The 13,661-nt window shown below is 35.3% G+C and overlaps 1 protein-coding gene across 37 annotated transcripts in view; it reads right to left on the bottom strand.

The window, feature by feature from the left end:
- ABI3BP (ABI family member 3 binding protein) overlaps positions 1-13,661 on the bottom strand; it is a 271,320-nt gene that overhangs the window by 88,391 nt on the left and 169,268 nt on the right. For 23 of the 37 annotated variants that reach the window (XM_070454961.1, XM_070454969.1, XM_070454962.1 and 20 more), the window contains 9 exons: positions 12,840-12,899; positions 11,991-12,074; positions 10,359-10,415; positions 9,256-9,315; positions 8,516-8,596; positions 5,606-5,680; positions 4,641-4,697; positions 3,387-3,434; positions 487-561 (listed from right to left, as the gene is read on the bottom strand). In XM_070454961.1, the coding sequence (XP_070311062.1) occupies positions 487-561; positions 3,387-3,434; positions 4,641-4,697; positions 5,606-5,680; positions 8,516-8,596; positions 9,256-9,315; positions 10,359-10,415; positions 11,991-12,074; positions 12,840-12,899 (597 nt within the window). The remainder of the gene's footprint in view (positions 1-486; positions 562-3,386; positions 3,435-4,640; positions 4,698-5,605; positions 5,681-8,515; positions 8,597-9,255; positions 9,316-10,358; positions 10,416-11,990; positions 12,075-12,839; positions 12,900-13,661) is intronic. The other 14 variants (XM_070454989.1, XM_070454990.1, XM_070454991.1 and 11 more) reach the window with 8 other exon arrangements.

The raw sequence follows: 13,661 nt of genomic DNA, 5'->3' as shown, positions 1-13,661 counted from the left end.
AAAAAAAAATAGTTTATGATGACTCTTGTTTAGCTCCTTTCCAAAACTCATAGCAAAACAACCAAAGCCATATTATGTAAATATTTTATAGGGGAAGATACATATTAAAAATCTTCATGACCTAATGTTAAATAAAATTGACTGAGAGGCCAAAAAATAACTAGGGGACTGGTGGGTGAAGGACATTCAAGGACCACGGAAGGGTTTCTCAAACTAGGAGAAGCAAAGGGAGTAGGCAGGCTATTTTTTTTTTAAGAAATTCCATATTTCTCTATCCCCTTCTCAAATAGCATAAGAGTAGGGAAGCTTTTTGGAATAAACCACTTTAATACTATACTTTTTGATAAAGTCTAAATATAAATATTTATTAGGTTTCAAAGGAAGACTTATTATATAAGGGTTAAAAACCTAACTTGCTATATAATTCAACAGAGTAACTCCGCAAACATCAAACTTTTCAGGCCAGAATATAAAATAAACATTTACCTGATTGTGTTTGTGGGATTCTTGGACGTGGAGATGTTTTTGGTTTAGGAGGAGTTCGTGGTATCTGCTTGGAAGCTAAAAGAAAGGATACAGGTTCGGAGCTCTTGAGCTTCTCAAGAATAACAGTACCTAACCTTCTAGGAGCTCAAAGATGTTTGTTGAGTGACTGAAGATGTAAATATACAGCAATTAACATAATTAAAGCTGGCAAAGAGCAATAGAATATAAGAAGATAATTTTCTTATTATAATAGAAAACAAAACAAGAAGGCACGTTAATATCTAAGATACTCAGCTGGCAAATGAAACTGTTGAAATTTTGGGATTATCTTCTCCAAATACCTATTAAATAGGCTAAAAATAAATTTCACAACAAAATAATTCATCCTTATTATAAGTTCACATTGCAGTATCAGAGTATCCCAGTATAATATTTTAAGTACAAAAAGAAACAATTTCTTCTAAATAAAAAGCACGTTACATTCCACATATACCTAGAAGGTGAATATGTCTTTATAAGAAAGTTATAGAAAAAAATTAATCTTGTTAAAGAAAACATAATTTTTATTGGTCATATTGGGGAAGAAAAATTGAACAGAAATTGAAAGGATATATTATTGAAGGAAGTTATCCTTTTGCTGGGCAATTCTCAAAAGAGTTCTAGGACAGTCAGTGTAAAAGTCAGTTTCTTCACTAAAAAAATTAAAGATTTATCCTGCTTGAGGAAAATAATGATCAAATGCAAGGTCACAGCTTGTGGAAACACCTGTTTGGTTGGATGAAGTGTGTCTGAGATAAAGAGAAACAAGAAAAAACAGATGGTTTCCAAGGTCATGGAGTTTCAGACCCTTAAGAAAAGCTTGCTGAAAATAAGAGTTATTAGATAAAAGAAGTTGAGTCTGTAGATACTTCTTCCTGATAATTTAAATATACAAAGCATGCAATGGTTTCAGTGGAATCTTCTCGCCTGTAGAAAGAGGAACAAGATATGTTGGAGATTATACTGGTTTAGGAGCCAGAGATTAAGAACTCACTTTGCTGATCACTTGGTCTACAACCTCGGATTCTTCATCAAAGGTAAAAGGGTTTTTAAGAACCCTTCCAACCCTACAATTCTATACTTGTACAGTTTTCTTAGTCTTATGATATTGTGACTCTGAATTGCTTTGCTTGCTGAGATTCATAGTGATGGGTTATTTGCATCCTTGGGGTATAAGAGACCATCTGTAGGTAAAGGTGTGTTATGAAGCAATTCTATAAAAAATAATTCAGAATGAGATTGGTATCACTGGTAGTATCTGCAATTAAATATTTAAATCATATTAATAACCACAGCTATTTAAAAAACTTGAAAACATTAGCGATAATAGACGCAGATCCAGTTAATACAGTCAGTGTGGAATTTTGGTAAAATTAAACTGTAGAGTTTAATAGTCAAAGTTTAACGGGGTATTCTGAGGACAATGAATAAAATTAATATCCATATCTCCTTTGGAAATAGAGCCATATAAAATAGTTTCATGGCCATCAAAATACAAGTTTGAGCTTATATATGATAAACTGCTGTTCTGAGGGAGCCTGTAGACACTGAAAGACTTTTTTCCTTATAAGAAGAAGTACATTTAGCTGTCTGCATTGATGCTTTGTTTTCCTACACTTCAAATTCTACCAAGGAAACCCTTATGACTTGCCAACCAACTGGTGTGATTTCAGTTTCTCTTATTTGTATCCAGTGAAGTGGCCAAGCTGCCACAGGAAGGAGTGGAAGAAAGTAGTCAGGTGATAAAGCATTTAAAATTGGGATAGAATATAAATGTTCTTCTCCAGAAATATTTCTATTTCCTATATGAAAGACTTGTGGAATAGCTGAGAGGTGTGTTTCAGTTAATCCTAAATGATATTCACAACGCTACTATGGGACTGGTTACAGCTTATGGATAGAGAGAGGAATGGGGCATCAGAAAGGTAGGATCACCCATCAAAGACTGTGAGCAGCAATTATAGCTTCCAACAGCTAGTCATAGTGCTCAATCATCACCTTCCTGTTCTTTAAGCTCTGTGAACATTCACCTTCTACATGAAATACAGAACAATACATTTACCCAGTGTGGTCTGAGGCTCATCTGGGTTGGGTAGAATTACAGTCTGGAGAGGCAGAGGTGATGTTTCTACAGTAAGTGAAGGAACGCAGTCAGGGTTACTACAGTGCTTCATGCACCTTTAATACAGGAAGGATGGTGACAAGTAGATTTTACAGAAAAAAAGAAAACTGCAGTAAATGCTGCTCTTACTTCTTAATAATGTATTTAGTTTAAAAACTGCTTAGAGATGCCAGGTTATAAAATACTTTCAAGGTAAGCAATATCCTTACTTTTTAAATCATCACTCCACACTAGTACCTCCCCCAGTGATGCTAGAAAGATATGTTCAAGAATAACCATAAAACAAAGTAATAAAAACTATGAAAGCATAAGCCATTCAGCAACATGGGATTTTGTTTAACAAAGGAAAAAAATCAAACAAGTAAATCAATGTGATGAAATAAATGACTGCTAATGAAGTGTGTTGCTAGGTCAGAAGGTATAAGTGGATCATCGTACAAAAATATGTTATCTGAAACATTCAACATAATACCAAATTGGCAGAATGTTCAACCTTAGGAAAAAGATGCTTTAGATTTGACAGTTTCGGTGACTGAAATAGCGAGAGGCCAAGATCTAGATACAAAGCTCAATGAGAGAAGACACTTTTTGGGACAATGGTTATGAAGAGAAGCATCTAGAAAGAAAATTAACTGTGATGAGGAAGAATGAGGTTGAACATGGATTCACAATGAAGGAGAACCTGGGTTTTCTGGTGATGGTGACAGTGACGACAAAAGCTGCTGGGGTGTATCATTACCTAGCGTGGTCTCAGGTGGTTCAGACACATGTGTAACAGATTCCACAACTGTATCAAAACAAAGGAGAACAATTTTAAAAACTGTAAGATGTTAAGCTGCAGTCAAGTATTTCTTTCTTGAATATCAACCTCAGTCTCTTGGGAATCTGCATCACATTTTTACAGATAGGACAACGGGCTAGGATAAGAAAAAAAACAATCTGAGAGGGATGTCCTATTCTATAACCCTAAACCTCCAACTAAGATTTATGTTTTAACTGTCATTAACTGTCAAGTGTTATCATGCCTCAATACATAGACACCACAGAGAAACTGAAATTTATTTCTGTATTCAGAGAGTCAATTATCATTTTAATTTTAGGAATTCAAGGATTTTAGAAGCTATGGCTCTTCAAAGCTAGTGAACTGCAGAATAAGTACCCCAGCTTGGACTTTCATTTTCTATGAAAAGTAATAGATATTGATTAAAATATTTTGAATAAAAGAATCAAAGCATGAAAACCTTTACCACCTTCTGTCTCTGGCTCCTCTGGCCTGAGTGGTGCTTTGGTGGTGGAATAGACATAATTACTATTTCAGTTGGTGCTAGAGAAGAAACCAAATGGTGGGTTAGCAGTGGGCAGCCCATAGTACCCACTGCCATGAAACACTGTTTAATTTGAAAACAGAGGTTAATTATCCTAATTAGATAATCTATCCTAGATAGGTCTGTGAGAATAAATAACATTTAGGGAGAATATGAAGATGACTACAATTTAAGAGGGCGGAAACGAAGGCAGTGTGCAGTGTGGAACGCACATACCAACGCACACACAAACTAGCAGGATCTACAGCAGTTTCCACCTGGGGCAAAGCAGATAAACTTCATCTCCTTACATATTTTTGTTTAAGGATTCCAGTGAGAAAAAGACATAGAGTGGGTTCTTTGAAAGCAAGAGGATGAATCCTAAAATGAACATGAAAAATAGGATGTGCATATTTGCATTAAAAGAGTGCTCAGAATATTAAAAAATGAACTTTTGCATTCAGAGTCAGAGGGAACTAGGTGAGGAGATTGTGAAACCTGCAAGGTGACATAGCGGGCACTTGCACAGTGTGCTATAGATGACATTTAACTGTCAAGATGCACTGGATGAGCACACGCGAGATGTGAGAAGCATGAAACGTTATGAAGCATGAGGACATCCCAAGGTGACTTCCGCAATGTGATGGAAAAGCACATATATCTGACTTCCCATTGGGGAACATTATTACCTATCGCTTCCTTTGATGACTCAGTGCTAAGTGTAAGCAATTCCAGGACTTCAGAAACTAGCAAAAAACACAAAATGATACAACTTATCAAGGATGACTTGTTGCAAGCATTGAATAAATTCACACAAAGTATTTAGACACGTGACTTGCACTTTAGTCCATGTGAGCAGTTATTATAATAACAACAGTACTATTAACACTAAAGTGCTACCAGTACTACTAATACTAACAATAGCACTATTAACCCTAATAACTGAATTCATAATTTTATAAGTACTGTAGGTTATCACTAACAACCATGCCTTGTTCCATCAACATAAGCATCCAAATGCCATTTAGCTAATTAAGAGATATACAAAGGGGATGAAAAGAAATTATAATCCCGTTAGGAAAAAGTAAAGATCTGGTATTTCAAAATAAATGTCAGAGGGTTGTAACAGCATTAATAAGCATAATCTTAAAAATTTGCTTTTAGTTTTGAAGGGCAATACTGTTTAGATTCATACTATGTAAGGTGAAATTTTGTTATCTTCACTGAAGTGAGAACTTTCTTCTTTCTTAAGGGTCACAACTGAATGAGCATTCTTTTCACATAGCAGAACACAAATTTAGCTTACTACTAAAGAGAATCACAAGTTCGTAACTTAGTGAAAAATAAAGGTAAAGAATAGAATCAGTTCTTCTAAGTGGTTTTGTTGACTACTTAATCAGATATGTGATTATTCTGTTATAGAGTAAACCCAATGAAATGAAGGTAAGTATTTCTATACAGTTGAATAACAATTAATATGAAAATAATGTATTACTAATTTACACTTATTTGCAATCACGGAAAGAGCATGTACCATATATAGGGTTGTTAAATGCGTATTCTTTTGCATTTTTCAATGTGTGGAAATACAATACTCGGGGTATGTTCCCTGAAGCTCAATGGTGTATCCAGACAGATTAAATAATTTATTTACCAGGCTGACTTTGTGTCATTTCTAGGCTTGCTGATGTCACTGGCTTCAAAATAAGAGTTTGCAGTTCAGTGGGAGCTGAAAGAAGAGGGTCTAAGTTGTCAAACTAATTATGGATAATTTATGTCAAAGAACTTAGCCAAAGGTAGCAATACAAAGACCTTCAGAATCACAGTGTTATGAATAGGCATGCAGTTTGCATTATTTAAACCAGAGATTGGCAAATTGTGCCCCCCCCACAAGCCAACCCTCTTCCTGACCTGTGAACTAAGTGATTTTTACATTTTTAAATGATTGAAAAAAGTTAAAAGAAGAGTGATAATCTATGGCATGTAAAAAATGGTATGAAATTCAAATAAAGTTTTGTTGAAACACAGCCACACATACAAACTAAAATGACTCAAGGCCAAGATGTAAGTGATATACAAATATGCCTTGAATCATCTTAGTTTGTATGTGTGGCTGTGTTTCAACAAAACTTCTATGGCTTCAAGCTACAACAGCAGAATTGAGAAGATATAATAGAGACCAAATGGCCTCCAAAGCCTAAAATATTCACTACCTAACTGTTCACAGAAAAAAAAAAAATCACTGATTTACTGATCCCTGATGTTAATTATCCTTCTAGAAAAAGCAACAGTCTATTTGAAGAAGTGAGGGTCTTAAAGACTATTGTATGTGAATCTATATTTCCACAAGGGCTTTCTAAGAATTCCTTACAGCTGATTTTAAGACAGTATTATTAACAAAATATTCAGTATCATCTAGGAGTATTTTGTTCTATGTTCCAATTTGACCACCCCCTCAGGAACCATTAATATATGTCAAAATGTTTTATTTTCTTGTTCTCACCATTCCAACCACCAATTTAATTCCTAGTTATTTCAAATCTCAACTATTCCCTGTAAGACCACAGAGAACCTTGATTCCTTTAAATGTTTTCTTTCTATATTTTTAATCAAACAAGCTTATACTTTTGTATAAGCAAATTATCTTTCATCTAAGAAAAATTCAAGGCTCAATTCTTCACAATTATATTGTACTTTAAGAGATAAAACATACCCTTACATTTTTATCTCTATCTCTGTTCCACACCCCTCTCCGCTCAACTACTAACATGGTGTTGGGACCACAGAGGGCAAGGAAATGGTTGTTTACCTAAGACAAAGAAGCAATGCTATTTTAAAAAGAAATTAATGAAACAGAATGCTAAGAGAACGGAATAAGATGCATATTTTGTTAGAGACAACTCTTATGCATCTGGCTACCATATAGATCTCCAACCATGAGCATTCTGGTCCATGTGCAATGCTACTTCCTCTCTTAGACGGCACAGAGGTGGGAAAAGCAAGTTAGCAAGCCATATCACTGTCACTCTTGGGACCCAACTGGAATGGGCTGGAAGGACTTCTTGAACTAAAATCCATAGATTTTATTGGTTTCAACTGTAGAGCTTTGAGAAGTTTAAAGTTTGTAAGAAGGATGTTCCCCCCGCCCCATGTTTTGAAACTAAAGGAAGAAAATGTTGAGTTGCTATTGTATTTGTAGGTCTAAAAACCATCAACATTGAATGTGGATAAATGTTTTCTAAAACATTAGATTTTCTTGGCTTTACTGCCTAAGTTTGAAAATTTTACTTTACTGTCCAATTTGTTCCTTATCACTGAGGGTCTTTCAGAGATCAAAAACAAAATTTGTTAAAGATATATATATACTATATATTACTATATATAATTAGATACTCAGAGAGATTCCTACTTAATGATTAAGAATCAATGCTAAACTGTGGTGGAGAATAAGGAATAGTCAAGTTCATTAATGATGGGTGTGAATTACATTCACTAGAACTCTCTCTTCCAAGAAGCAACCTTTTAAAAATAATAGGGAAATCATTCCTTGAAATAGGAAGAGAATAATGAGAATATCACAAAAGAATCTTATAGAGTGGTTCAGAGAAATTTCATGGTACTTCATTATCACCATTTTATAGATCTACATACCAAATAGAAGGGGAACAATTTGGGCTTCAGACTCTTCACTGAATCACATAATGAAATGCTAAAGGGGATTTTATGGCAGATAGATTTCCTCACGTGGATCCAGGGACATCTGTTACAAATAACAGGTAGCCCTTGAATTAAGAATCCTGACTACTTATAAGATGAAACATGAAACAGAATTACAGCAGCCGTCAAAGGAAGCAGGAGCAACTCTGGCCATGATAGTGATGGGGTGGGTTTTTAATGAGGTCACAAAAGTCATTACCTAATGTTGCTTCTGGAGCTTCGAGAGCTATGAATAACAGGTTCAAAGCTTGTAGCAGAAACTAACCAAAAGCAACAAGGGGAACATAAGAAAGTTTAAACACACACATAGAAAGTCTTAATTTTTCTTTCAAAACATTAGTTTCAAATGACGTTTTTTTAACTTTTATAAATTCAGAAAAAGCAAATAGTCTCTGAGGCTAGGAGCAATTCCTCGCAGAAAGTAGGTACAACCTTTGAACTCTGCTATGAATCTTAGTATAGTCAACATGAGACTGGCCTAGGTGTTTGATTTTCTGATTCTAATATGGAAGCTTGCATTGGAAAATCTGTGTAGGCAATATATGTTAAAAATATGTGAAAGGAATTTGTTGCATTTCTTAGAAGTTGGGAAAAAGCCTATGGTTATGTACTATAATAGATCATGTGTGTTTAACTGTAGATATACCATGAGTAACTATGCAAGTATTGCTACAAGTAAAAGTGACCAAGAACTTCATCCAGGAAGCAACTGCTAACCATACTTCAATGCCTCAACTCTTAGGGAACAGGAAGTCTGTCACTTTCCATCAAAGGCACTGGTTTGGGACCCCACATGGACAGACTGCTAGGGTTTACCCCTCAAACTATGGAACAACAACACATTTACCCAATTTGGTCTGAGGTGCTTCAGGGCTTGATGTGGTTTTGGGTCTGGGACGTGGACGACGAACTCGTGTTGTTTTATAAGCTGAAGGAAGAAATATTGGGTTATTATTGGATTATTAGTATTCCAGTGAAGGTGGTATTGGAATTAAGGTTCTAGATTTTCTAAAATCCTTGAAATTTAAGGCATATATTTTTAAGATCCAAATATTTTTGCCTATTTTATTCATTATTTTATCACGAAGAGTCTTGAGGTGAAACTTACACATAAAATTAAGTCAAGAAGAGGAGTTTTATAAATCTCTAACTTTAAAGGTAAGGACTATCATCAAACCATAGATAGTTCACAGTAAGAAATTTAAATATTCCCCCAAGCCATGGAACTACACATTGTTATGTTTTAGCTCATCTAGAGAAGATACAGACATTCCTGACTGCATTTGAAGCTCAGCTTTAAAAATGAGCCCCATTTAGACAAAAGTAGTACATGATACAAATTCAATTAAGATTACACAGCAGAAAAATACCCTGACCTAATCCCATGCATATCTTTTAAAACAACAGGCAACTTCTTTTAGAGTCTTCAATACTCTTATTGAGAAGAATAATCAAGTTGCAGAACAGCAGAGGATGACAAGATAGTCTTAAGAAGCTAGTGATAATGTGATGACGATGAGGATGATAATGATAGAATGTGTTGATAATGGGCAGGAAAAAATGTTGTGGAACACAGAATATCATTACCTAATGTTGTTTCTGGAGCCTTGGTTGTACGAGTGACAGGTTCGATGACTGTAGGAAGAACTAGCCAAAAACAATAAAATAAACCAAAGAGATTTCAAAAATGTGCTTGAAGACTAAATTCAGAAGCTAATTTTTAAGCTTCAGGACAGAGAGAAAAGAGACACATACTTGTTCTTTGCAGGTCTGACCAAATTATGGCCAATATCCATTAACCTCATAAATCAGGTTATGCACTCTGTTCAATATCACTGTGGTCAACAAGAAGTTCTAGATGTTTGGTTATCTGACCCTTGCTAGTATGGAAGACTTTGCTAGATGAGCTTTTTACAAATTTATGAATATAAACATGTTAGACTTTTCTAACTACTGGAAATAGCATTTATCAGTCTATTTGCACTTCTATACAAGTTGACATATAAATGTCTACTATTTTGTTCACTATTTCAATAATCATGGGTATAATAATGAATTCACATGTTCAAAAGTATAAGGATCAACATAAAAAATGGGGTATGCTCATCAAAATTTCAAAGAGGTTCTTCATTCAGTAAAAGACAAGAAACTCTTAAACCCTGTTAAAGAAGGAGAAAGAATCAGCCTATTCTGTCATAAAAGCCCATCATTTAAACTTTTAAGATTTAGGCACGTTCAAAAATTTGACCATTATCTAAAAGCATTATTCCTTGAAACAACAGATTCACCAGTACAATCACAGAGATCCTAATTCAATAAAAAGTAACAATAAAAAGCATGGCATTTCTACAATTGATGAGGAAAAAGCAAGTGAGAAGAATAGTGATAAATGGGAATTCACGTCTGAAAGAAAGCTTAATAGTCAACACTGTTTAAACAAATGTACATGATCACATCACAACGTTGAGTAGATACACAGCAATTAGTATATACACAGTTCTCTTAGAGTCAACAGATGACATAGAGCTTAGCATAATTACAGGATAAAGATTGTAGTAGAATGACAATAGAGGGGTTAGAAATGGCTTTAAGATACAGGAGAACCTGTATCTTATACTATCATGGTATGGCTATAATGGTATGACAATGAACAGGAAGACTGCCATTTGAAGGACACACATGCTCATTACCCACGATTTCTGGAGCTTCAGTTCTAAGAGTACCAGGTTCAAGATCTGTAGTAGGAACTAGTCAAAAACAATGAAACAAACACTTGTGAAAAGTCAGCAAATTAAATCTTAGCAGTATAATATTGCTTCAGAAGGTACATAACAATTTGAAAAATTTTTTGAAATCACATACTTGTTATTTAATGATTTGGTCAGCTAAAGCCAGGTAGATATTCTTTTATGAGATAGTCATAGCATACACAATCTGGTAAATATCTTCATAAAGTCAACATGAGTTTCTCCTAGGTATCTAAGTACCTAATTCCAATCATTGTAGAATACTGATCTAGGAAAATTATCTAAACATTTTACCAAATATGTACTTATGTAACTGTTCTGACAACTGTTGACTTTTCTGTGGAAGCTTTGAGAAAAACAACATGTCTAAGTTCTCATCACCAGGAAAAATATTTTTCTACTGCTTTCATCTGTCTATATGAGGTGATGGATTAAACTAAACAACTAAAGCTACTGTGGGAATCATCTCATGACACACGCAAGTCAAGTCATTATGCTGTATGCCTTAAACTTATACAGTGCCGCATGTCAATTTTCTCTCAATAAAATTGGAAGAAAAGAGTGTGTCTATATAAACATGTATACAATAAGTAGATTTTGTGTTTATAGACATGGAAAAGAATTAAGCCAAGTGAAGCATACAGATCTTGTTGAGAACAGCTATTTGGAAGTAGGCTGAGACCTTGTTTGAGGCAAGAGCACTCAGTAAATCAGGATATAAGAGCGAATGGTGTGTGGGGCCCAGCAGAACACTTGACGTGGTCTGTTCTAATCATAAAAATGTTGCTCCCTGTAAAGGGGGAAGAGACCACTGCAGGAGAGACTGCTGATGCTTCTGGGTCAGATCCAGACTTCTGAGTCATTCTTGCCAGGACTTTCTTCAACTGCTCTGATGGACCCTTCCAAACGCAGCACTCTTCATCACCCCTGAATAGCAGAACCCCCTTCACTCAGAAGCCTGTGCTCACGGGTTGGTCTCTTCACCTTTCTTTTTGTCTCAGTCTCCATGATTTTAAGACTTCTTACTTCTGTCCTTCACAGACTTTTCTCCCTTTCAGCTGAGAGACGTTTAGAACCCCTGCATAAAAGAACTCTGTTTGCAGAGACACACTGCCTAGGTTCAACCTTTTCATGTTTCACACTGAGGCGGGTTCTGACTGACTCTACTGCAGACTGAGAAGTAAGAAGTCGCTGCCTTCTCTGATACCCTCACAGCTGTTGATGGGCTCTAAGGACAGGTAAGTTACTTCATGTGTGTTTCTTGAAATAAAAATGGTTTAAGACATTTTGTCTTTAAGTGAAGAATGGAGTGGAATGAGAAAACGCAAAATAAAGTACACAGTACATAAAAGAGTAGATCCTTATGCAGAAGACACAGAGAATTCAGCTATCGCAGAGTCCCTCCCACCCCCTCATCACGTTTTCCTCCACTAACTCGATAGGGGGAAGCATCGGCAGGTCATTTCGGGCCTTTACCCACACAAGGCTCCCACGGCTACCACTCCACTACTAGATCAATCCCAGACTCTCCAGAGCTGCCAGGACGCAGTCCTTTAATGAGAAACCCACATTTACCCGGTTTGGTTTGAGGCACCTCAGGAGTTGTTGTAGTTTTAAGTTTGGGACGTGGACGACGGGTCCGTTTTGATGTTTTAGGAGCTGAAGAAAGAAAACCTTCAGTTACTTCAGAGTTCGTAGTTCAGCAGCTATGGGTAGCAGAACACAGGTCTTCAGATTTCCTACAACTTACTAGATTTCCTCATATTTTAGGAAGTGCGTCTTTTAAACTTTTTAATTTGAAGCTTTCACCCTTATTATAATAGTACTTTTTTACATGTGGAAGTTTACTGGGAATAAGTCATATATGAAAGTAAGCTATTCATTTAAAAAGAAGAATCATTCAAAGGACTATTTTTTGAATTAAAAAGGACAAGAACCATTGCTAAAATATTATGGTGGTGGTGATGGTACAAACTCTTCGATGATTTACTAAAATAAGACCATGTCACTAACTTTTCAGTTAAAGAACAAGTATCATATAGATAGCTAAAAAAAAAAAAAAAACAACTTTAGATCCACAAAGAACCCTCTTTTCTAACTTTTGTTAGGGTTACAAGAATTGCTTTTTAAACTCAACTTAAAACATTGGTTAAAAAACATATGCAATGACAAGAACAATTTCAGATGATCACATGTATAACAATTGATTTGAGTTAGGTTCATGCATAAGCTCTCTTAGAAACAAGGGATAACTTGTTTTAAGAATCAGAGTCTTCTGTACTTTTAGGATGAAGAATATCATGGAGTGATAACAGAGGATGATGATACAGCTTTATGAAGCAAAAGAACCTGTAGCTGTGATGTTGATGGAATGCGTTTGACAATGAGAAGCAAAAGCACTTACTGAGGATCACGTGTTATTACCTTTTGTTGTTACCCAAGCATCAGTTCTGAATGTAACAGGTTCAAAGTCTGCAGTAGGAACTGACCAAAAGTATTAAAAATAAAACAAAGGATTGTTTTAAATAAAACTTAAAACATTGACTGCAAAAAGGATCTTACTAGTGTAACTTGCAAGTTTTAAAAACTCTTAAAATAGAAGGGTAAACAATTGGTTTTCTAAAAATTGGCCATACCTAAGTCAGGTACCTATTCCCTAGTCCTCCTTTTATTATCTGATTCTAAATTAATAAGCCAAAGTAGGATGTTTAGGTATTGGTAAGGACATATCTTTGGAAAGAGACTGAGGCCTCAGCATGATGAATCAGATTGAGTACCTCTCCATATTAAGCAAAGAAAGAACATGTCTTCATGAACAAAGAGGAACTTTGATAAATACTTGATCAAATCTCAATGACTTCATCGGGTGCCTAAAGATCTGCACCTTGGGAGTCTGACGTGGATCAAGCAAGATCTATAAAAGCGTTGAGTAACACCTTGAAATCAGATATCCTTTGTATTATATTACAGTTATACTTTCTCCTTTGATTGGTCTCTACTTATATCCACTCTTTCTGATTTTATTCTTTTTCATCTTTCTACTCATCTGTGTCCCACGATGATTTCAAGGCTCCACTTTATTTATTTTGGGCACATTCCAGCTTTCATTGTCAATGCCCCTGAACTATAATGTTATCCTACAAAATCAGCAATACTGAGAAAATTGTTTCTTTTCCCAATAGAGAAGAAACAGTGAGTGCTTGGAAACTTTCAAAACCAGGGTAAATTTTGAAATAACTAAAATAA

Source organism: Odocoileus virginianus, chromosome 25 (assembly GCF_023699985.2).
Source record: "Odocoileus virginianus isolate 20LAN1187 ecotype Illinois chromosome 25, Ovbor_1.2, whole genome shotgun sequence".
Taxonomy (NCBI): Eukaryota; Metazoa; Chordata; class Mammalia; order Artiodactyla; family Cervidae; genus Odocoileus; species Odocoileus virginianus.
This window is presented reverse-complemented; position numbering and strand designations above follow the sequence as displayed.